At 45.5% G+C, this 22,613-nt stretch overlaps 3 protein-coding genes across 5 annotated transcripts in view; all 3 read left to right on the top strand.

Annotated features, from left to right (window-relative positions):
• Positions 1-22,613, top strand: part of LOC122420590 (zinc finger protein 665-like) — a 161,995-nt gene that overhangs the window by 125,892 nt on the left and 13,490 nt on the right. The gene's annotated exons all lie outside the window — the stretch shown is intronic.
• LOC122420389 (zinc finger protein 708-like) overlaps positions 411-22,613 on the top strand; it is a gene marked incomplete at its 3' end in the record, with an annotated part of 23,724 nt that continues 1,521 nt past the window's right edge. The window contains exons 1-7 of the mRNA XM_043435518.1: positions 411-467; positions 3,622-3,748; positions 4,607-4,683; positions 11,383-11,532; positions 14,573-14,678; positions 18,139-18,451; positions 18,568-18,714. Coding sequence (XP_043291453.1) covers positions 411-467; positions 3,622-3,748; positions 4,607-4,683; positions 11,383-11,532; positions 14,573-14,678; positions 18,139-18,451; positions 18,568-18,714 — 977 coding nt within the window. The remainder of the gene's footprint in view (positions 468-3,621; positions 3,749-4,606; positions 4,684-11,382; positions 11,533-14,572; positions 14,679-18,138; positions 18,452-18,567; positions 18,715-22,613) is intronic.
• The window catches only part of LOC122420636 (zinc finger protein 160-like), a 132,829-nt gene continuing 122,620 nt past the window's right edge, over positions 12,405-22,613 (top strand). Inside the window, exon 1 of the mRNA XM_043435990.1 lies at positions 12,405-12,583. The gene's annotated coding sequence lies outside the window, so the exon portion shown is untranslated. The remainder of the gene's footprint in view (positions 12,584-22,613) is intronic.

The following is a 22,613-nucleotide window of genomic DNA, read 5'->3' on the forward strand; positions in this document are numbered from 1 at the left end:
CCGATCTGGATCCTGCATTGAGCACCAGGGCTCTTAGCCTCCACTTCTGAGATTGAGATCAGGCCCTGGGGGAGGGGAGGGCGCTCTGCTCTGAGCGGGGTTGGACCAGGGCCTGCTGTGTGACCTGAGGGGGATCTTGGGGTCAGCGGAGGTGCCCCTTGCTGCTGTTTGCATGAGGCCACACCAGGAGTGGAGTGTGATCCAAGGAAAGCGTGGGAAAGTCCTGTGTTGGTCTCTCTGTGCCGGAATTGACCATCCTGAGTCCCTCCTGAGACAGTGGGCACAGGGGACTGTCTGTTCCTCATGGTGAGGGCTTCCCTGTGTGTGTGGTTGGGGCTGAGGAGGGGGTGTGTTGACCCTAAGCATTATACAGCATGTTTTCCACTTTCATGATAGAACTGTGAAGACTCATGAACGAAGAAGCCCAGAAGAGGAAAGAACAGGAGTCAGGCATGGCTCTCTCTCAGGTAAGGTCATATTCTCAGTGCATTCTCACACTGCCTTCCTGAAATGCCCTTCTCTGGACTTGCTAATCGTGTCTGACTCTGGATTATCCTGTCTGACCTGCACATGCACACTCACCCGGGGCCTTCCCTCAGGGCCTCTCGTCTCCACTTAGATCCCATCTCCCCATGACCCGTGACCTGGCCCTTGTGAGGAGACTCCCCTGGACACCATCCTGGGCAGGGCTTCTCACCCATGGGCGTCGGTTTTGTTGGGCAGCAGGCACTGTTTAGGGCCCATCTGGATGCGCTGTCTGCTCTCTGTCAACCAGGGTAAAGAAGCTGTATGTGGACCTCAGGTATTAACATGTACAGTACACGGTAAAATCTGCAAAAGTGGCCAATGAGTGGAAATCAGTTCTGACGTTTTATAGTACATTTAAAATTAAATGAGCACCTCCCTGAAAACTTAAGTGTTTGGGAATGGAACGGAACGTTCAGAAAGAGATGTCAGGGCTAGGGAGTGTTTCGTTACACCGTCTCATTTAAACTGTAAAATCAGGGTTACTAATTTTTTTTTTTTTCTTTCGTTTTTGACCACATGATGCAGCTTCCAGTGTCTTAGTTCGCTGAGTAGGGATCGATCGTGAGTCCCTGCAGTGGAAGCGAGGGATCTTAACCACTGGACCATGAGGGAACTCTCCAACTCTACTGATCTGGCTTCAGTGTTTCCTTTATGGAATAAAATAATAAATTTTGGATTTTATTAATAAGCACATACCCAAAATTAAAGATAAAAATCACATTATAATTTTTAAAATGTATTTATTTCCTGGAGTGTATCTTCATTGCTTCAGTGTTTTTTCCCTGGTTCTGGCGAGTGGTGGCCACTCTCTGCTTGTGGTGCGCACACTTCTCATTGCAGTGGCTTCTCTTGTCTTGCAGCACAGGGTCTCGAGCGCGCTGGCTTCAGTAGTTTCACCTCCTGGGCTCTAGAGCTCTGGCTCAGGAATTGAGACTCACAGGCTTAATTGCCCCTCAGCGTGTGGGATCTCAGACCAGGCAACAACCCACATCTCTTGCATTACCCAGTGGATTCTTTACCACTTACCTGTAGGGAGGGCCACATATTTTTAAATACAGGTATTTTATAGAGATTGGAAGAAATCTTCTGTATGTTATTTTCTGCTTATATTACTTCTTATTTTTTTTTTAACTAAGATAATGTTGAGGAGTTCCCTGGTAGTACAGTGGCTAAGAGTGTGCCTTCCAATGTAGGGTGCACAGGTTCCACCCCAGGTCTGGGGAAATGCCTCAGAGCAATTAAGCCCATGGGCCACAACTCCTGAGCCTGTGCCCTAGAGGCCAGGAGCCATAACTACGGAAGCCCGCACTCTCTAGAGCCTGTGCTCCAAAACAAGAGAAGCCACTGCAGCGAGAAGCCCCGGCACTGCAGCTGAGAAAGCCCATTCACAGCAACGAAGGCCCAACATAAGCAAAATAGATAAGCTTTGAAAAACAAATACAATATTGACAAAGGTACTGAATGAAGAAGTAAAATAAAAGAAGAGAATGGGAACCCACTCCAGCATTCTTGCCTGGAGAATTCCATGGATAGAGGAGCTGGCGGGCTTCTGTCAGCGGGGTTGCAAAGAGTCTAGCATGAGTAAACAGGTAAACACAACTTCCACACACAGCAGATTGAGCTCTGAAAAACAAATCTAAGCACCTAACTTTCCTCTTGCAAATTCTTCAGAGACTTCCAGGAGCTTTTGGAATAAAGTCCTCAATCCATAGATCTTGCATAAATTAGCCTCTACCTGGCATCACCCCATCTACATTCCCTGTGTCCCAGTCACACTGGCTGCCTTTCTGTTCAGTAAATATCTTCCAGCCTCAGAGCTGGCACTCAGGCTGTTCTCTCTGCTTGCAACACTCTTCCATTTCCCACCTTGCCATCCTAAGTGTTTCTTCCTCACAGAGACCTTGTCTGATTTCTCAATGTAGGTTAAGACTTTGTGTTTAATCTCATCTTCGCCCCGGGGCTGTGTCAGAACACTTATTTCGATAGTAACATTAAAATTGTGGATGAAATTGGCTGGCTGGCGGCTAGAGTGTAAGCTCCATCATGTTCACTGCTGTATTTGAGGCGCACAGATGACGCTGAATGAATTTTAATAGAATGAAAGAAAATAAAGACAATTCTTCTTGTTTCAATCAATTGTGTGTTTACACATGCATGCATGAATGCATGGATATGTAACTCCATGGTTTTATTACAAAAACATCATCTCATAAATAATGGTGTATACTTTGTAGCAGTTTCAGTTCTGTCTTAAGTGTATTTCATGGCATTAAGTTTTTTGTGCATCATCACATGAATGATGTAAATTGTAGTAAGAGTATTGACATTGTGTGGGTTCTGATGGGAGAGGGTATGACCCTGTATCATGACCATTTATACTCTTCTATTGTATTTCAGCTTCCTTGAACTTGTTTCAGGTATCCTCAGGGAACTTCCTGTGGATGCTCTTTCCTTCTTTGGTAGTTAACTGGTTGATTGTTTAGGTTGAGCTCACGTGCTGTTGCCTCATTTTTAACTGTTTGATCTGAGTGATTTCTTGAAGTGACAGAGTTTTCTCCCCAGTAAGGTGGACTCAGATCTTTCTCTAATGTGCTGTTATGTTGATGACAAGTTCATCCGTGTGACGTCTTTAGAGTAATGCTTAGTGAGTAGGACGTGCTGAAACACCTGTCATCAATGTGATGATGTCGTCATCATCACTATGTGTGTTCTTTTAAAGCAACTGTGGACTTTGTCGTCTCTGAAGACACCAGTCTTGCTATAACTCAACTAGGTTGTGACACTATATCACTCCGTGTGGTGAATGTAACACTTCTGCATGGACAACCCAGCGTTGGTTTTAGTTTGTGTATTTTTCATGTATTGTCCACATACATGACAAATTCATATGGACTGCAGGAGATCATAGTCTTAGAAAAAAGAGGAAATTAGAAATTAGATTAGAGACCAACAGTTTGCTTCAAGCAGCTTTTAATGGATCTATCAGAATATTACTTCAACTGAATTGAGCTTTACCCCTCTCACCTCTTTTCATTTTGTGTGAAACTAAGAATCCTCTGCAGGACCCATTGGTGAAATGTGTTTTCATTTCAGGCACAGTTGACCTTCAAGGATGTGTTCATAGACTTCACTCCTGAGGAGTGGGAGTGCCTGGACCCTGCCCAGAGAACCTTGTACAATGATGTGATGGTGGAGACCCTCAGGAACCTGCTGTCTGTGGGTGAGGATCACTTCCCCCTGAAGTGGGTATCTGCCGTGGGGTACCTCGGCATGTTCCCTCTGTACCTTTTGAGAGCGCCTGTTTTTCTTGACTAAGCTCAAAACCTTGTTGACTCACACGTGTAAAGCTTCGTGATTGGCATCAGGAGTTTAAACTTGTCTTTCCTTCTGGTGACCTGCCAATGTGTGATACACAAGGAGTTTTTCCACAGCTCGAGCATTTATAAAGCTGATTTCAAACTTTGAAACATCCAATTGCCTGTTTTCTAGCCTGTGTTCTTGGTTCAGTAGTTCTTAGATAGGAACTAGATACCTGTTGCATATTGTACTGTATGTTGTAGTGTGCCCCGTGCATTCAGAAGGATACAGATAGTAAATTCGTTTGTGAAGTATTTTTCTGTTGGTTTATAATGTCCTCACTCCTTGGCTGACAAAAGAGCTGGATTCTACACCTGCCAGTGCAGGAGACCCGGGTTCGATCATTGGTCTGAGAAGATCCCACATGTCACAGAGCAGCTACGCCTGTGTGCCCGAACTACGAGCCAGCACTCTAGAGCCTGGAAGCTGCAACTGCTGAGCCCACATGGGACGACCACTGGAGCCCGTGCGCCCAGGAGAAGCCGCAGCAAGTGAGGAGCACGAGCGCTGCAACTGCAGCGCAGCCGCTACTTGCTGAACTTGGAGAGAAACCAAGGAGCAGCGAACACTCCCCCGAGACGAAAGAAACGGATTCACCAATGTACTAAAAATAACAGATACGTTTATTAAAAAAGGAGAGGTTGGACTCTGGAAGAAGCCACAGTATGTGGCATTACTTGTGAGTAGGAAGTTCTGTTTCTGATCTGAACGTTATCCCCAGTCTTGTGGCACAAGGAGGAAGACCCCTGGATTGTGGAGAAGGAGGTGCTAATAGCGAAAATCCAGATGAGCGGGAAAGTATCAACAGTGTGATCACAGGTCAACTGTCACAAGGACAGAGAGGAAGCCGCACCATCCATGGGGTTTGGGAAACTCTCCAAGGGGGAGAGTTCTGTGAGAAAACAGATGTTTAATGTTTGTGAATCTCACAGGAGGTTTTTCTTCTCCCTAACTGACGGCTCTGTTCTTCGACATGCGAAACGTACAGCGCCCTCCAGTGGAGCTGTAGCGCCCACAGAGATGAAGGCGAGGTCTGGTTTGGGCCTGTCCTGGGTCCTTTGTGCTGTGCGGACTTCTGTCTGCTGGAGACGAGTGAGGGCTCCTCTGTAGTTGCGGGGAGCGCGGTTTCTCTTTGTGGTGCTTTCTTTAGTTGTGAAGCACGGGCCCTGGGCACACGGGCGTGAGCAGTTCTGCCATACAGGCTCAGTATCTGTAGTTCATCAACTTATTCTCCGTGACATGTGAGATCTTCCCAGAACAAGAATCGAACCCATGCCTCCCGCATTACTAAGCAGATTCTTACCATGGAGCCACCTGGGTGTTAGGGAAATTAAATAAATAGTCTTGTTTAGGCTTCAAGACAAAGCAGTGCATTCCTCTGACCTTGCTTCTAACCTGCCTGGAAACTGCCCTGAGTGTGAATGTCCTGACTGTCTCCTGTGAGTGCAAGGCTTGCAGCGGCATAGATAAGATAGGGCACAAATCTTGAGATTGTTCAGCCTTTGCAGGGGCCCTTGCCAACCAAGCCCCAGGCTTAGCACCATCCAAGTTGGCTCCTGGATCCTCCTCTCTGCCTACCGTGAGGTAAATAAAGGTTAACTTAAAGCTGTCTAAAGAGAAGTTCCAACTGGAAGAAGAATCACGCGATTTGTGAGGATGATTATCCATATTACAATGTCACATTTTATTTTGGCTGATCAAATCTTCATTTTAAGTTGACTCTCTTTAGCCAGCCCACAGCTCCAATAGTGTCCCCCACTGCCCTTTCTCTCTCCATTCTCTGTCCTGTTGTGGCCTTTCACCCCTACCAACCCCTCTGTCTCCCCCTCCATCAGCTGCTGCTGCTGCTAAGTCGCTTCAGTGGTGTCTGACTCTGGGCGACCCCATAGAAGACAGCCTACCAGGCTCCGCAGTCCCTGGGATTCTCCAGGCAAGAACACTGGCGTGGGTTGCCATTGCCTTCTCCAATGCATGAAAGTGAAAAGTGAAAGTGAACCCCTTTAGATTCTTCTGATCAAAGACCCCCATCTCCCTGGAGGAACATTCCAAGATTTTTATCAGTCCATCTGGCCTTGTTATCACAGTCAATTTGAGCAGTATTCGATGGGTATTTTAGCCATAAAGCTATGACTATAGAAAGGAAAGATAACTTGTTTGATACAGGATGGCCATGATATTGTTTAGACTCTGGAGAAAACTGGTTAAGATGAATTTTGTTTTTTACTTGAAAGTGCAAACCAGTTCATTTTACATGTGGAATTAAAAACAGCAAGCTTGTTAAAAAGGCCTGCCCCCCAAAAAGCTTAAAGTTAACCTTTGCCAGGGCTTCCCAGATGACTCTAGTGGTAAAGAACCTCCCAGCCCCTGGGGGAGACACAGGAGATGTGGATGTGATCCCTGGATAGGGAAGATCCCCTGGAGGAGTGAATGGCAACCCACTCCAGTATTCTTGCCTGGAGAGTCCCATCATGGACAGAGGAGCCTGGTGGGCTAGACTCCATGGGGTTGCAGGGAGTTGGACAGGACTGAAGCGACCTTGCATAGCATGCAGCCTTTGCCATGTCCTTGAAATACGTAACCCATATTTCTCGAGATTTCAGTCTTGGGCGAACTAGTATTTTAAACCACGGGGCGGGGGGTGGGAAGAAAAGGGTGAAAGAGGCATTTTAAATCTCAAGCAGGAAAGTACGAGAGCTCTCATGTCTGTCGATCTGCACGTATGTTTGTCTCAGTGTGTGTCTTTGTTTTTGGATAATATTGCTGAGGTTAATTTGTAAATGACCTCTAATTCAATTGTTTAAAAAAAAAAAAAAGTAAGCACTTACAAATCAAACAATTGCAAGAGAAATTAACCTACATGAACTTCAGGTTCACGTGAACTGGGAAATATTCAATATTAAATATCTAGTATTAATGTTTGTTTGCTAATCTAATTAAGACACGTCTTGAGTCTTCAACATTGTCTAATGCTTTTATTGTACTTAGGTTTAATGGTAAGTAAGTTTGTGAACAGGTAAAGTAACTCGAGTGAAGAAGCTTTTAAGGAAAGAATGCAAATGCAGTTGGAGGTTTTAGATAAACTCTGTTAGGAATGACTATGTCTGTCTAGAATAGTCTTTCCAGATTTGAATAACCTGAGTTTTTCGGGTTGTGCTAAACTAAGAGATGAAAGTTCATTGAATATATAGGTCATTTCCAAATAAAATAAGATTCTGAATCACAGATTACTGAAAACTCATTTCCTCTTGCAGACAAACTAAAGAGATTTTGGACTATTAATGAAAACGTTTGGTGCCACCCTGAGATGTTCTCTATAAGAAAGCAAATATTCTTAGACATTCTCACTGGTATTTATGTTCACCAGTCTACAAAATGTTAATATAATGGACAGCTCATGGTTGCTTAAGGAAAGTAAGACGTGTGTTTTTAGTAAGAAGAAAGGGACGAGAAATGTGGGCCAGTCACCTTGCTTTGTCCCCCCTGGTTAGTTTGTCTCAGGACCCTCTCCTTGGCTACACAGGCACACCCTGGATCTTGAAGTAAAGGCTTCTCAGAGGAGCGTGGAGAAGACAATGGCAACCCACTCCAGTACTCTTGCCTTGAAAATCCCATGGACGGAGGAGCCTGGTAGGCTGCAGTCTGTGGGGTCGCTAAGAGTTGGACACTACTGAGCGACTTCACTTTCACTTTTACTTTCATTCATCGGAGAAGGAAATGGCAACCCACTCCAGTGTTCTTGCCCGGAGCATCCCAGGAACAGGGGAGCCTGGTGGGCTGCCGTCTGTGGGGTCGCACAGAATTGACACGACTGAAGCAGCTTAGCAGCAGCAGGCAGCAGAGGAAGCAAGACTCATTTTTCCTGGAATGCTCCTCTGACTTTTAACTCCAAGGAGCCTTTCTGCACTTGTGTGCTGTCTCCTTGATCAGACAGGGTTTTTTCCTTTCTTTGTCCTTACCATGATCAGTCCCTTGAATTAAGAGACAAACTGGCTGTTTACCCTGTTGTTGTTGGCTGTAAATTCCTCAACCTGAGCCCACCTATCTCTTATCTCAGGGCATGCAAGGAGGAGAGTAACTGATGATAGATGTCCAACCTGCAGCCCATCCAACTCCTACCTGAAAATTACATTTTATTAAGGAGAATGGAAAGTACTTCTGACTTACAGATGGCTGTTTCTAAATGATCAAAGTGATTTAAAAAAAAAAAAGAGAGAGAGAGAGGTTTCATGGAAAGTGGACTCCAAGAAAAGAGGTCCCAAAAGGCAAGGTCTTTATATGTTCTGCAACAATCTGTCATTTGACTCCTGTCAATTTTGCTGCTTGACTTTGGGTAGCATGTGATGAGGTGTTTCAGCAGGATTTACTTCCCCTTGTCCCCTTCCTGTGCTAATTCGTGCTGTTAGGTGGCATAGACTGTTCCGTATTTTATACAAAAAATCAGATGTTACCTTTTTTTCTTTTTGTTGTGCCACATGGCAGTCTGGTTCTTAGTTCCCCATTCATGGAAGGATTCTGTGCCCCCTACAGTGGAAGCACATAGTGCTAACTACTGGATCACCAGGAAGTTTGCCTCAAAGGTTACTTTTGCTTAAAAGATATATAAGTTTTCAAATCACATTCCTTTATCTTCATAACTGTAAGTTAAAAATTTATTGAAAATTTGTTTATGGCTGCACTGGGTCTTTGTTGCTTCAGGGGCTTTTCTTTACTTGCAACAAGCAAGGTCTACCCTCTAGTTACAGTGCATGAACTTCTAATTCTAGTGGATTCTCTTGTTGCAATGCATGGTCTCTGTGTGTTTGCTCAGTAGTTGTGACTCCTCAGCCTTAGAGCACAGAATCATCATTTGAGGTCTACAGGCTTAGTTGTTCTCAGGCATGTGGGAATGTATATGGCAAGGCCTTTAATCAAACTACAAGACTTGCACTTCATCAGAGGATTCATACTGGAGAGAAGCCATACAAATGCAATGTATGTGACGAGGCGTTTAGTCATACTGCAGACCTTACTGTTCATCGGAGATTTCCTGTTGGAGTGAAACCATATAAATGGGATATATGTGGCAAGGGTTTCAGGGCAAGTTCAAACCTTGCTGTTCATCAGAGAGTTCATGCTGGAGAGAAACCATATAAATGAGCTATATGTGGCAGGGCTTTCAGTGTGAATGCAAACGTCGCAGTTCATCAGAGAATTCATAGTGGAGAGAACCTTACAAATATAAAAATTGTGACAAACCTTTTAGTAATCCATAACTCATCATCAGCAAGTTCAGACAGGAGAGAAACAATATATATATGATGTATATGGCCGGAGCTTTTCTTGAAATGACGAACTTAGAAACCATCAGAGAATTCATACTAGAGAGAAACATTAGAAATGTGACAGTTGTGAGAAACATTTTAGTGCAAATGTCGTGAGTGGTACAAAGCCTTTAGTCAGTGTTCAGACCTTATAATTCAGAGAACTCATACTGTATAGAAAACATGCAAGTGAAATGAATGTGGCAGAGTTTCTAGTGCATGTTCAGCATGAACTGCCCATTAAGCAGTTCATACAGGAGAGAAACCACATACATGTTATTTATGTGGCAAACCCTTCAGTCACAAGGAATGACGCTGCAGATCATCTGAGAATCCATACTGCAGTGAAAACTTACACATGTAGAGAATGCAGTAAAATATATCAACTTTTTGACTGTCAGAAAATTCAACCTGAAGGAAAACTACACAAATGTGTTAGGTGTAGGAAACCTTTGATTCTGTATTCAGACCTAACTCACCATCGGTTGATCTATTTATTTATTTATTTTTAACAATATTGTGATGGTCTTTGCTGTACATCAACATGAATAGGCCATAGGCATGCATTTGTCCCCTCCCTCCTGAACCCACCTCTCTCGCCACCGTATTCCTCCAGATTGTCCTGGAGCACATGCTCATACATCAAACTCCCACTGGCTCTTTTACATATGATAATATATATGTTTCAGTGCTAATCTCTTAAATCCTGCCATCCTATTTCTTTTGTTTTTTTCAGTAGTTTTTCCTTAGCGATACTTTTTCTTTCCACACGTTATGACCCAGATTTAATGCTTAATTTACATTTCTTTCCTGCCTTCCACTAACAAATACATAAGTCAGTGGGTTATTTTGAGACTTTTGTAACATTAAAAGGCACGTAGACAATGACAGGGAACATAGTAGGTGCCCTGTAAATGTAAAGAAGAACAGTTCCTTTAGGACTTGAGTTCAGTCAGATAATACACACAGAAATATTTATAAATAGTGCCAAGTTGATAATTTTGGTGAAAATAAATTCTAATGTCTGCTTAAGACTTTATATTTGACAATGTGCTTTGTTGTCCACAACTGACATATATTTCAGAAACAGACAATGAAATTAGAGAAAATATATTACAATTTTTCAACAGGAAGTAAATTGCCTAATTACCATCAAGTGATCATATAGTAATTTGACATTCCATTACATTGACGTATTGACTTAAGTGTTATATATTATGATGTAAACAAGTTTTTCTCATGTAAGTATTTGAAGCTTTGTCATCATAAGCATGGAACAGAAACTTTTATAAAGAAGAATGCATTTCTCATTAAAAGTTTTTTTCTCTCTTTAATAATCTTTAAAATTTATTTTTGGCTATTAAGTCTTCATTGTGCTGGCTTCTTTCTCCTTTTGCAGCAATCGGGCTGTGAATTCTCCACGTAACCTTGGCTGGGGTGTGGTTGGAGACTGGCGTTTTGAAGGTTCTTTTGGTCGGTCCAGAGAACTCAGTGTCTGTCTGTTCTATGGGCTCAGCTGAGCCTCTTTGCTGCACGTGGGCTTTCGCTAGTTGCAGCAGCAGAAGCGACTTTCTGGTTACTTGTGTGCAGGCTTCTCATTGCTGGGGCTGCTGCTGTTGCAGAGCACAGGCTTTGGGGCACAGGCTCAGTACTTGTGTTGCACGGGCTTAGTTGCTGCGAGGCACATATCATCCTCCCACACCAGGGATCAAACCCGGGTCCTGTGCATTGGCAGGTAGATTATTTAGCACTGCACCACCAGGGAGGTTCTACTCAGTGTCTTTTAACTGGGCGCTATGTATGTTAAAACACTGCCAAACAAAATTGGGGTCATCAACCAATAACTGGGAGATCTGAAAACCAGGAGAGAGTCCCCCAAACTTATCTGGCCTTGCTGAAGACATGGATGGACCCAAGAGACCCTTCCTGAAATCCCAAGGCCAGAATGTCCAAAGCACAGTATGGTGGCTGCTTTTCTCAATCCTGCATTCCCCTCAGGGTGCACTTTCGCTGGGCCACTGCAGTGACTAATAAGCTTGGTACTTGAAGAAGGGGACCGTCAAGACATTTTTCTCCTTAGAAGTGTTAGTATGAAGTAGCCCTTTCTAAGAGTTGTGTGTTTCCCATTCTAGCTTGTCATCAGTACACAAAGCCAGTTCTTGTTTACTTAAACTGCTTAAATTAATTCTAATTGCAGGAATATTCCTGGGTGCAGCTAGTACCCCACATCCAGCCCCACCCCACCAGCACCCCACATCAACCCCCTCCCAACCCCAACCTGGCCAGCAGACCAGGTTTCAGTTCCCAGTCGTCTGAAATCACTTCAGCCTCATCAGCAGGACTCCAAGTACAGTTTGGTTCAGTCGCTCAGTCGTGTTTGACTCTCTGGGACCCCATGGACTGCAGCATGCCAGGCCTCCCTGTCCATCACCAACTCCCAGAGTTTACTCAAACTCATTGTGTCAGTGATGCCATCCAACGATTTCATCCTCTGTCGTCGGACATGGAGGACTCCAAATGTTATGCCAAAAGCTTTTTTCTTTCCATTGTGATTATCCCAAAGAATTTTAAGGTTTTATTAAAACTGTTCCAGTTACTTAAAGTAATGAGCATCAATGGTGCAACACAAGACGTGAGAGACCCTCAAGTATGCTCGGCCCCGCTCGGCCCCGCTCGGCCCCGCTCGGCCCCGCTCGGCCCCGCTCGGCCCCGCTCGGCCCCGCTCGGCCCCGCTCGGCCCCGCTCGGCCCCGCTCGGCCCCGCTCGGCCCCGCTCGGCCCCGCTCGGCCCCGCTCGGCCCCGCTCGGCCCCGCTCCGCCCCGCTCGGCCCCGCTCGGCCCCGCTCGGCCCCGCTCGGCCCCGCTCGGCCCCGCTCGGCCCCGCTCGGCCCCGCTCGGCCCGCTCGGCCCCGCTCGGCCCCGCTCGGCCCGCTCGGCCCCGCTCGCCCCGCTCGGCCCCGCTCGGCCCGCGGCCCCGCTCGGCTCGGCCCCGCTCGGCCCCGCTCGGCCCCGCTCGGCCCCGCTCGGCCCCGCTCGGCCCCGCTCGGCCCCGGGCCCCGCTCGGCCCCGCTCGGCCCCGCTCGGCCCCGCTCGGCCCCGCTCGGCCCCGCTCGGCCCCGCTCGGCCCCGCTCGGCCCCGCTCGGCCCCGCTCGGCCCCGCTCGGCCCCGCTCGGCCCCGCTCGGCCCCGCTCGGCCCCGCTCGGCCCCGCTCGGCCCCGCTCGGCCCCGCTCGGCCCCGCTCCTCACACGGCCCGCTCCTCACACGGCCCGACGCAGGCGGGCGTCCTAGGCTCCTCCGCCCCTCATTGTCCCTTTCCTCTGGAACCTACGGCTTGGGAATATCTGGTATCTCCCCTCAAAGGACGTGAGTTTACAGCAATTACTGAAGCCGAGACTTGGTAGGTGCGGTCTCCCCGGCTTGTGTTGCACCGTTGATTGCTTATTAGTTTAAGGTACTGTTTTTTGCTTTTTAGTCTTCTTAAGCTCCGCCCATAGGGTCTCCTCTACTCCATATCTGTGGTCTCGGGTCACTTGGAACCTTCCTAATCCACCAACCTTTCCTCCCTCAGTAAACTCTGTTGTTACTTTGAGAGGCCCGTGGTCTAATTTCCTTTCAGTGGAAAATGCTGAGGTAACATATATCGTGCACGAAACAGATAGTAATTTGTTACTAGAGAGAAAGTCATTATAATTGAGAACTGGCACTGAATAATTTTGTAAATATACCAAAACACTTGTTCAGGAACCAGCTTAGACTTTGATCTTTGCAACTGGTGGTGGAGCTGGAGTTCTTTCTCGAGTGTTAGGGAGTCGTATTACTGTCCTTTTCTGGTTTATATGACCAAGGTCATAAATTGACTACAGAGACTCTTCATTTTAGGAGATTATTTTTAGTGATGCTGGTTACATGTATGAGCTCTAGAATCAGAGAAAAACATAAAATGGTCTCTATGCTCAGACATTTCCAACTCTTTGAGACCCCATGGAGTGTAGCCCGCCAGGCTCCTGTGTCCATGGGATTTCCCAGGCAAGAATACTAGAGTGGGTTGCCATTTCCTAATCTTGGGGATCTTCGGACTCAGGGATAAAACCCCCATCTCTTGCATCTCCATTGGCAGGAGTATTCTTTACCGCTGAGCCACCTGGGAGGCCTCTTTGGTTTGATACTAGTGTTTAATTTGAATTAAAGAAGTGAGTTTTGGTTGGTAGTTTTCCAGTCAGTGAGACCCAGTGTGGATAATGCTGATTTATGGACTGCTGACAAGTACAGTGGGAAGTGGTATATAATAGTGAGAAAGTATCTTAAGAGATCAGAGAATCTGAAGTCATTTGAGAGATAGTTTCAGGTTTTGTGCATTACGGTTGACTGTCAGTGCTACAGTAAACCTAAGGTGATTATGTGGGGCAGTGGACAAGGAGCAGTTAGCTTCAAGTAATGAGGCCTGGTTATTTGTGGGAAGGTTGTTGGTGGAATATTGTCAGAGATAAAAATTAGGTTGAAAATGCTCCTAGCTAACAGACGTTTGACAGAGAGTGACTCTCTATGAGGAGAGACTCGCCTAAACTTACCTGGACTTCCTGAGGAGGAGGATGGGCCCAAGAGGCTGTTGCTGATTTACCAAGGCTACTATGTCTGAAGCTCCGAATGGTACCTGTTTTTCTCCAGCCTGCATTCCCCTCAGGGTGCGTTGTTGTTGGGCCTCTGCAGTGACTAATAAGCTTGATCTTTGAAGAAGTGGAATGTTAAGATAGTTTTCTTCTTACAGGTGTTAACTATGAGGTGTTACTAAGAGCTATGTGATTCACATTCCAGCTTGTCATCCCTACACAAAGACAGTTCTTGTGTACTTAAACTACTTAAATTAATTCGAATTGCAGGAATATTTCTGGGTCCAGCCACCACCGCACATCAACCCCCACCCACCCCTACCGACCGCCAGCCGGGCCACCACACCAGGTTTCAGTTCCCAGGCTGAACTGCTTCAGCCTCATCAGCAGGAATCCTGTTTTGAGGAAACCTTACTTTCCAACGCAATTATCCCACAGAATATTAAGTTTTTACTTTAAAACTATTACAGTTATGAGGAATCCATGATGCAATACAAGACGGGAAAGACCCTCAAGTACTTCCAAACCTTGGCAAGGTACTTGGGAACCCAAAGGAAGAACACAGCAGGTGTCCGCTCGGCCCCGCCCCTGACACTCCCAGGCGCAGGCTTGTGTCCTACGCTCCGCCCCTCCCTGTTCTGATACCAAAGGCTGAGGAGTTTCCGGTTTCCGCTTAGATGCAAGCCATTCTGCAGCAAATTCCTGAAGCCCAGACTTGGTAGGTGCGGCCGACCATTGGGAACCTGAGGTACTTGTTTGTTTTTGTTTTTGTTGTTAAGCTGCGCCTGTGGGGTCCCCTCTCCTCCCTATCCGTGGTCTCCAGTCACTTCGCACCTCCCTATTCCCCGACCCCTTCCTCCAGCCGAAATAAGTTCAGTAGTTGCTGTGAGAGGCCCAGGGTCTGATTTCCTGTCGAGGTAAGATTCTGAGGTAACACATACAGTGCACGAAATATGTAGTAATTTATAAGGAAAAGGTCATTTTAATTTTGACATGGCACTTGATGATTTTATAAGTATCAAATCACGTGTTCAGGAACTAGTTTCGAATTTCTGCTTTGGGACTGGTGCTGGAGCTGAAGTTCTTTCTCGGGTGTTAGGGAGGCGTATTACTGTACTTTTCTGTTTAATATGACCGTGGTAGGAAATTGACCACAAAGACTTCATTTTAGCAGGTTAGTTTTAGAGATGCTGGTTACTTGTATGAGCATTAGAATCAAAGAGAAATATAAAATGGTCACAGTGCTCAGTCAGATCTCTTTGAGCTCCCCATGGACTGTAGCCCGCCAGGCTCCTGTGTCCGTGGGATTTCCCAGGCAAGAATACTGGAGTGGGCTGTCGTTAAGTCACTCAGTCCTCTCGGACTCTGAGCGACCCTATGGACTGAAGGACGCAGGATTCCTGCCCTTCACCATCACCAGGACTTGCTCAAACTCCTGTCCATTGAGTCCGTGATGACATCCAACCATCTCATCCTCTTTTCCGCCTGCCTTCCATCTTTCCCAGCATCAGGGTCTTTTCCAATGAAAAGAAACGTTAGAAATGTAATGAGTGTGGTAAATTCTTCAGTGTACTTTCAAGCCTAACTTTCCATCAGATGATGTACAGAGGTGAGAGCCCTTGAAAATACAATTGAGGTTGCAGTGCTTTCGGCAGTGGTTCATATCTTATGCTTCATGAGAATATTCACACTGGATTGAGAACAAATGATGTTGAATGTGGTCAGGCCGTTGAAAATCTACTTATTCTAAAAAAGTTCATCACCAGTCCCAGGAATGTGAGCAACCTTTTCTCATTGGTCCCCCTTGCACCAGTAATCCAGTTGTTTGTACTGCACCAAGCAGTACTAATGTACTGAATTTTGAAGCTTTTAGGTTGTGCCTTAGACGTACGAAATACTTCATGAGTTAAATTGCAGTGAATATGCTGAGGCTTCATGTTATTGTTCATTTATCACTAGATGGCAGAATATTTATCGTGAAGAGAAAGCACACAGATGTAAAGTGTGTGGCAAGGCTTTTACCCAAAGATCACAAGTTGGGGAACATATTGGAGCTACACCTGCCAAATGCAATGAGTGTGGAAAACCTTTACGTTGAGTTCAGGTATTAGGACTTGAGCAATCTGATCATGAGAATGTTCAGTTTCTGACCGTGGAGCCTAGCCATGATGAAAGCTCGGTTTATGAGTCTTTGGGATGGACTGAATACGGATCCCAGGTGCCAGGTCCTAGTGATGGGAGCTTCTGATCATGCTGAGGATTTTGACTCAGCTATAAGAAAAAGAATGCCTACGAGATTTCGTATCAAACAGCCTGCTCTGAAACAAACCTAAGTGTGGGAGTTGGCTACTAGAAGTGCATCTAAGAAGATATTGCTAAGATAGATATATTTTGACATGTGTTTTTGAAAATAGCATATAATCTGCAGTTTTTGAATGTTCTGAAAATGATTAGATCCCATGGTTTGATGGGGGTATGGCGTTCATCCATAAGTCCCAAATCTTCGGAAGACTGTATTTTTCAGACTTTGTTACCCACATTTGAGAGAACGCTGTTGTCGTTCACTTGGACAGTCATGTCCGACTCTTTGCAACCACATGGACGGCAGCATGCCAGGCTTCCCTGTCCTTCACCTTCTCCCAGAGCTTGCTCAAGCTCATGTCCATTGAGTTGATGATGCCATTCAACCAACTCATTCTCTGTCGTCCCCTTCTTCTCCCACTTTGAATCTTTCCCAGCATCAGGGTCTCTTCTAATGAGTCGGCTCTTCACATCAGGTGACCGAAGTATTGGAGCTTCAGCTTCAACATCAACCCTTCCAGTGAATATTCAGGATTGATCTCCTTTAGGATTGACTGGTTTGATCTCCTTGCAGTCCAAGGGACTCTCCAGAGTCTTTCCAACACCACAGTTCAAAAGCATCAGTTCTTTACCACTCAGCCTTCTTTATGGTCCAGCTCTCATATCCATACATGACTACTGGAAAAACCATCACTTTACTATACAGACCTTTGTGGGCAAAGTAATGTCTCTCCTTTTTAATATGCTGTCTAGATTTGTCATCGCTTTAGAAAATAAAGACCTAAAATATATTACAATTTGCAAATAGAAAGTGAACAATTCTAATTCTGTTCATACTGAACATATAATCAATTTGAAATTACATTATGGATATTATTTAGTTTAGTGTAATTTCCTAAACAAGTTTTTGGGAAAGATACTTAACAGTCAGGCTTCCCTGGTGGCTCAGACAGTACAGAATTCGCCTGCAATGCACAAGACCTGGGTTCGATCCCTGGGTTGGGAAGATCCCATGGAGGAGGGCATGGCAACCCACTCAAGTATTCTGGCCTGGAGAGTCCCATGGACAACGGAGCCTGACAGGCCGCGGTCCATGGGGTCACAAAGAATCCGACACACCTGGGCGACAAAGTACTTCCTCCAAAGTATAGGATAGAGCATTGTAAAGAATAATGCACTTCTCATCAAAAGAAAAAGAAATGTTTTTTTCCCCTATTTTGCTTTCTCTTTTTAGGTTATCTATACAAAATTATGAATGCTAGGTAAACTTATTGTGCTAATCGTTTCACAGTGTACATATCAGTTAATTTTCCTCTGTAGCTTAAACTTACACAATGATATTTGTCAACGAAAGAGTTGCTTATACAACCCCCTTTATGTCACTGTTTAGAGAGTTGGGTTTAGACAGGGAAATAATTAAAACACGTTGGATAAAAGAAACAATAACACAGTTTATAATCATTTAAAGTGTCTTGCTCTTTTTAAGGCTTTGGTTAGTGACCCAAATGATCACATCCCTTAAGTCCTCCATCTCAGACACCCAGGTACTGACCCTGAGATTGTTAAACTCAGCACTATGCTGAGTTTACTGTTTTGTAGGGTGTCAGTAGGGAATAGCCCATTTCTACCCAGGGAGAGTTTTGTATTTGTAATATAGAGACTAGTCAGTCCCATTCTTGTTTCTTAAAACTGCCCAAGTTCCCAGATCCCTGAATTGCTTCAGCCTCACTAGCAGGATCTGAGCACAACATGCTGTGAAAAACAGCTTTTTATTGAGAATAAACCCTTTTAGTCTTAAGAGGAAGTATCTTGCTTCTGACATAACTTGAAGCTTTTACCTGAGCAGTGTTACAGATGGAACTTAATCCTGTCAAGGTACTAGGCCCCGCCCCCGTCCGCGCCCCGCCCCTCGTCGGAAGCCGCGGCTCTATTACCAAAAGCCCTTTCACACGGACCCGGAAGTTGGAGAGCGCGGAGCCGAGGTCCCCGAGCGGCGCCTAAGGTTCCTTCTAGGGTACTACCCCTCCGGCTCACTCGTCCTCAGGGTGTGACAATTGTCAGCGACCTGAAAACCCTGGCGCCCGGTGCTCGGCCCCGAATAAACGCTGTCGCTGCCATTGCGGCCCAGTTATCCTTTCGTTTGGGTTTTCAGAGTTTCTGAGGCGGTTTCGGTCCTCGGTCCGCGTAGCCACCGCCTCTGGCGACATTTTCCTGCTTAAAACCCTTTTTTTACCTCTGGCCTCACCAAGTACAGCCCTCTCTCGCGAGTTAGAGTCGCGCTCCGCCGCGTCGCCTTCCCTACCGCTGGAGGCAGAGCCCCTCGCCCCCGCTCCCGGAGAGGCCGCGCCCTCTCCCCGGTCCCGGGATTCCGGAGAGCCCGCCCCGCTCCTGAGACCCCTTCCCTCCCAGCCCCTCTGTCCTCGCGTCTCCTAGGCCGCTCCTTGTGCCCCGCAGGGCCCCCCTTTCCTGTCAGCCCGTCCCCTCACCCCGCGTCGGTAGGTGACCTGGGCCAGCCATGTGACAGCCAGTGCTGTTCCATGTCCAATTCAACTCGGTCAGAAAAGGTGCTCTTCCGCTCCGGGGGCGTCTCCTTCTGTCGCCCACTCAGTAAATACAGGAGGCGGGAGGATCAGGAGAAGCAGAGTCAGAAGGACTGAGAGAAATAACTGAAACTGAGGAGAAAAGCGTCAGGGAGAACCAACGCGAACTCTGAGAATGGCTGAGGGATTGCAAAGGGATAGTCAAGTCAAAGGGGTTAAGCCTTGAAAATAGCCAAGTGGGTAAAATAGAGAAGTATTAATAAATTAGAAAGCCAGATCTCCAGGGATTGGAGAACAGCATAGGGAGAGCTGCCCTGTATCAATGATGGGAGCGGGGAGGCGACGGGTGATGAGGGACGTCAGAGGTGGAGAGTCCCTAACTGGGTTTTGGCCGGGTTTGAGTCCAGGCCTCTTGGGTTAGAGTCCCGAGTTGTGTTTTCACCCGGTTTGAGAAGGGGAGTAATCTGGAGCGCAAAGAGGGAGCTGAAATGGGGGAGGAGGCAGACACAGGTATGGATTTTTGAAAGACTCAGGAAGGTTGGAGAGAGGGGGAACGAATTGCAGCAGCCTGGGACAGGACACGTGTGAGGGAGGAAATAGGACAGGAACAGGAGAGCAGAGGGGGAGAAAAAGAGACCCAGAGACCCAGAGACCCAGATGAAATAAGGGAGATAGGTGAACAGAGGGGTAAGCTCGATCCAGGGGTGGCCAGTTGTTTGGATACAGACGATTTTAGTTCTACAGAGGAGGATGAGAATTTCAAAACTCCTGTCTACAAGGCTTGTGTCTTTTTTTATTACTTGTGGCAGAAGATGGCTTTCATTTGCAAACCCTGTTGAGCCTGGGGCAGTGGCTTGATTCACTGACTTCTGAGTGACCCTCTTCTCTTTTCCTGGCTTTTCCTTCTCTTCCTATCGATGTCCAGGAAGAATAGACCTGGGGCAAGAAATGACTGACTCTGTCACTCTGTGGTAGCTTTTTTTTTTTTAATTAATTTTTTTTTGGCTGTGCTGTCTTCGGTTCTGTGCGGTGGGCTCAGGAGTTGTGGCTCCCAGGTTCTAAAGCACAGACTCAGTAGTTGTGCACAGGCTTAGTTGTTTGTACTTGTGAGATCTTCCTGAACCAGAGATAGAACACATGTCCCCTGCATTGTCAGGCAGATTCTTATCCACTGTATCACTATTGGGTAGCATTTTTAAAGCATTTTTTTTTTTTAATGGATTCACATTTTCTCCTTTCTTTATGTATAGTGCTTTTTGTAGCTTGGAATAGGTCTTAATTCATTCAGTGTCTGTAATCATTTTTATCTTCCGAATTAAGCGTTTTTCGTTTCCAGTATTCTAGTCTTAATCACCCTTTTGTAAATATGATTATTCTCTGTTTTTTTAAACTTTGACACCAGATTTTTAAATTAAAAATAATTCACAATTCTTTTTTTTCAAATTTTTTTCAGATTCTTTTCCTTGCCTGAGCGCTTTCTTCCCTTCATCTCGTACATTTGAAATTTTCTTTGGTAAGTAGTAAATCATCTTAGACTATTTTATGCCATGCGTAGCAAAAATGTCACCTCGTTTATCAGTTCTAATGAGGTAGATGAACGTAGTGCCTATTATATAGAGTGAAATAAGTCAGAAGAGAAAGACAAATACTGTATCTTAATGCATATATGTGGAACTTAGAAAGATGGTACCAACGATCCTACATGCAGGGCAACAAAGGGAGACACAGATGTAAAGAGCAGACTTTTGGACTCAGTGGGAGAAGGCGAGGGTGGGATGAATTGAGAAAATAGCATTGAAACATGTATACTACCATATTAAAATAGAATGATCAGTGCAAGTTCGATGCACGAAGCAGGGCACCCAAAGCCAGTGCTCTGGAACAACCCAGAGAGATCGGGTGAGGAGAGAGGTGGAAGGGGGTTCAGGATGGGGGGACACATGTCGAATTCATCTAGATGTATGGCAAAAACCATCACAATGTGATAAAGTAATTATCCTCCAATTAAAATAATTAAAAAATAAAAATGAGGAAACTGTAAAAATAAAGTTAATTAGCAAAGATCACCTCCCCTCCCTTTCTCTGAATTCAAAGAGAAATACATCTTGGGGGGTTTTATGTATGGGACATCGTGTAATAAAATAGACATATTTTCAACTGTGGTTGTACCAAAGACATGGATTGTGTGTATGTGTTTACTGTGCACACAGAAATGGATATTTCTGGTCTCAGCTCTTTACCAGAGAATAACGGAGTTAGGACATTAGATCTTGTGAAATTAAAGGCATTTCTTTGAGAAATGGGAAAATAAAAGAACATTTAACGTGATAAAACCAACAAAATGCTTCATTCTTTCCTTTCAACAAAAAAGAAAAAAGAAAAAAAAACCACCTAGTTTAACTGGTTAGTCTAATGGTCTGTTTTCTCCATTTTCTATGATCAGTGAAAAAAGTGAGCTGTGAGGTGATATGAAGATGTTTCCTTCAGGTCCCTTTTTGACTTTTCTGTGCAAATGAGGAAGGATGGGCTGGACTGACCTGGAACCTTCCAACAGAGCCTGTCTCTTCATGATGAAAAACATTGCTCAGATCCTATTTCTAAGCTGACCCCTTACAATGTGTTTTGTACCAGTGGCTAGATGTTTGCAATTCTGTATTTTTAAAATATTTTACTGCAATCTTATAATAAAGAATTACCTGCTTCGTATCAGTTTGACCCAATCTTGAAAGAAGAGTTTCTTTTGCTCAGATACATGACAGATGTTCCTGGTGTTAAATGGGATGGGCAACAAGGACAAACTTGGCCCACTTGCCCTTCAGCCTCCCATTTCATTATTCAGTTATACCCGGTTCTCTTCACTCAGCTCAGATCTTCTCATAAACGGCTTCTCTCTGGGCCTGAGGGAGCCCACTTGTACTATGGAGATGAGAGACTAGACCAGAAACTAGACCAGAGACAGGACTAGACTTGAGCGTGAGCAGCACTGACCCCTGAAATGATTAGCCAAAGTGGCTGTGTGTCTGTGTGTGGCAGTTCTGGTTTGGAGGGAGTGTCTGGTGGTAATTAGAATTTTAAATAGATCTCAGTACTCCCTAAATGAAAAAAGAAAAGGAAAACTGTAGGATGGAGGCAGGATCACAGGCTCAGAATCAGGTGACTTCTATGAATAAGGCTAAATCTGAAGGGAGATTTTTTTCACGTCCTGACGTTCAGACCTCCACTGGCTTTCATTTGTTCTTGGGACAGAAGCTTGACTCCTCGCTGTGGCTCCACAGCCCTCTGTCAAGCTCAGGGCCCTGTCAGTGTCTCCAGCCTCATCCTGGGAGCTGACCGTCTGCTCACGGTTCAGCCTGTCGTGGTCTCATTTACCTTTTCTGTTTCCAAATACCAAAACCATTTCTGTCTGACATCGTAGTTCTTTTCTCACCTTCAAGTCACCCTGGCTCAGGCCCTTTGTCTCCCTTCAAGTCTAGGCTCAGAGAGGTTCCCCATCCGCTCCTAACTGTCTCTCTCATGTTCCCCAGGTTTATTGCCTCTGTATCAGTTGCCATCAGCAGAGATTCTTGCCCTTCTTCATGGGTTGTTTTGAGTCCTTCCTGGTTCCCCTCTTTTTAGGGCTCATAGTGTTCCTCTTCTTCCCAGCATGGTTGCAGTACCTGATACTGGAAGTGTCTTTAGATGACAGGAGTATGGGTTGGGCTGAATAATCCTCAGGGAAGACCAAGAGAACAGGGCAGGTGATGAAGATATTTCCCATGTTCTAGACAGTTTAGCTGTAATTGATCTTTACCCCATGTGACTACTTAATTACTCAAAAGAAGAGCCAAGAAATATAGGAAATCCTGAAAAGCCCTACAGAACTGGTGTCCTCAAGCAGTGGACTAAGATGTCCCCATGTTTAGTCTGCTGAGTTTAATCTGCTGCAGCCCCCAGATAAGCTCTGTCCATCCAGGGACCAGTCACCATCGTGGACAGCAGC

The sequence above is a fragment of the Cervus canadensis genome, chromosome 18 (genome assembly GCF_019320065.1).
Source record: "Cervus canadensis isolate Bull #8, Minnesota chromosome 18, ASM1932006v1, whole genome shotgun sequence".
In the NCBI taxonomy this organism is placed as follows: domain Eukaryota; kingdom Metazoa; phylum Chordata; class Mammalia; order Artiodactyla; family Cervidae; genus Cervus; species Cervus canadensis.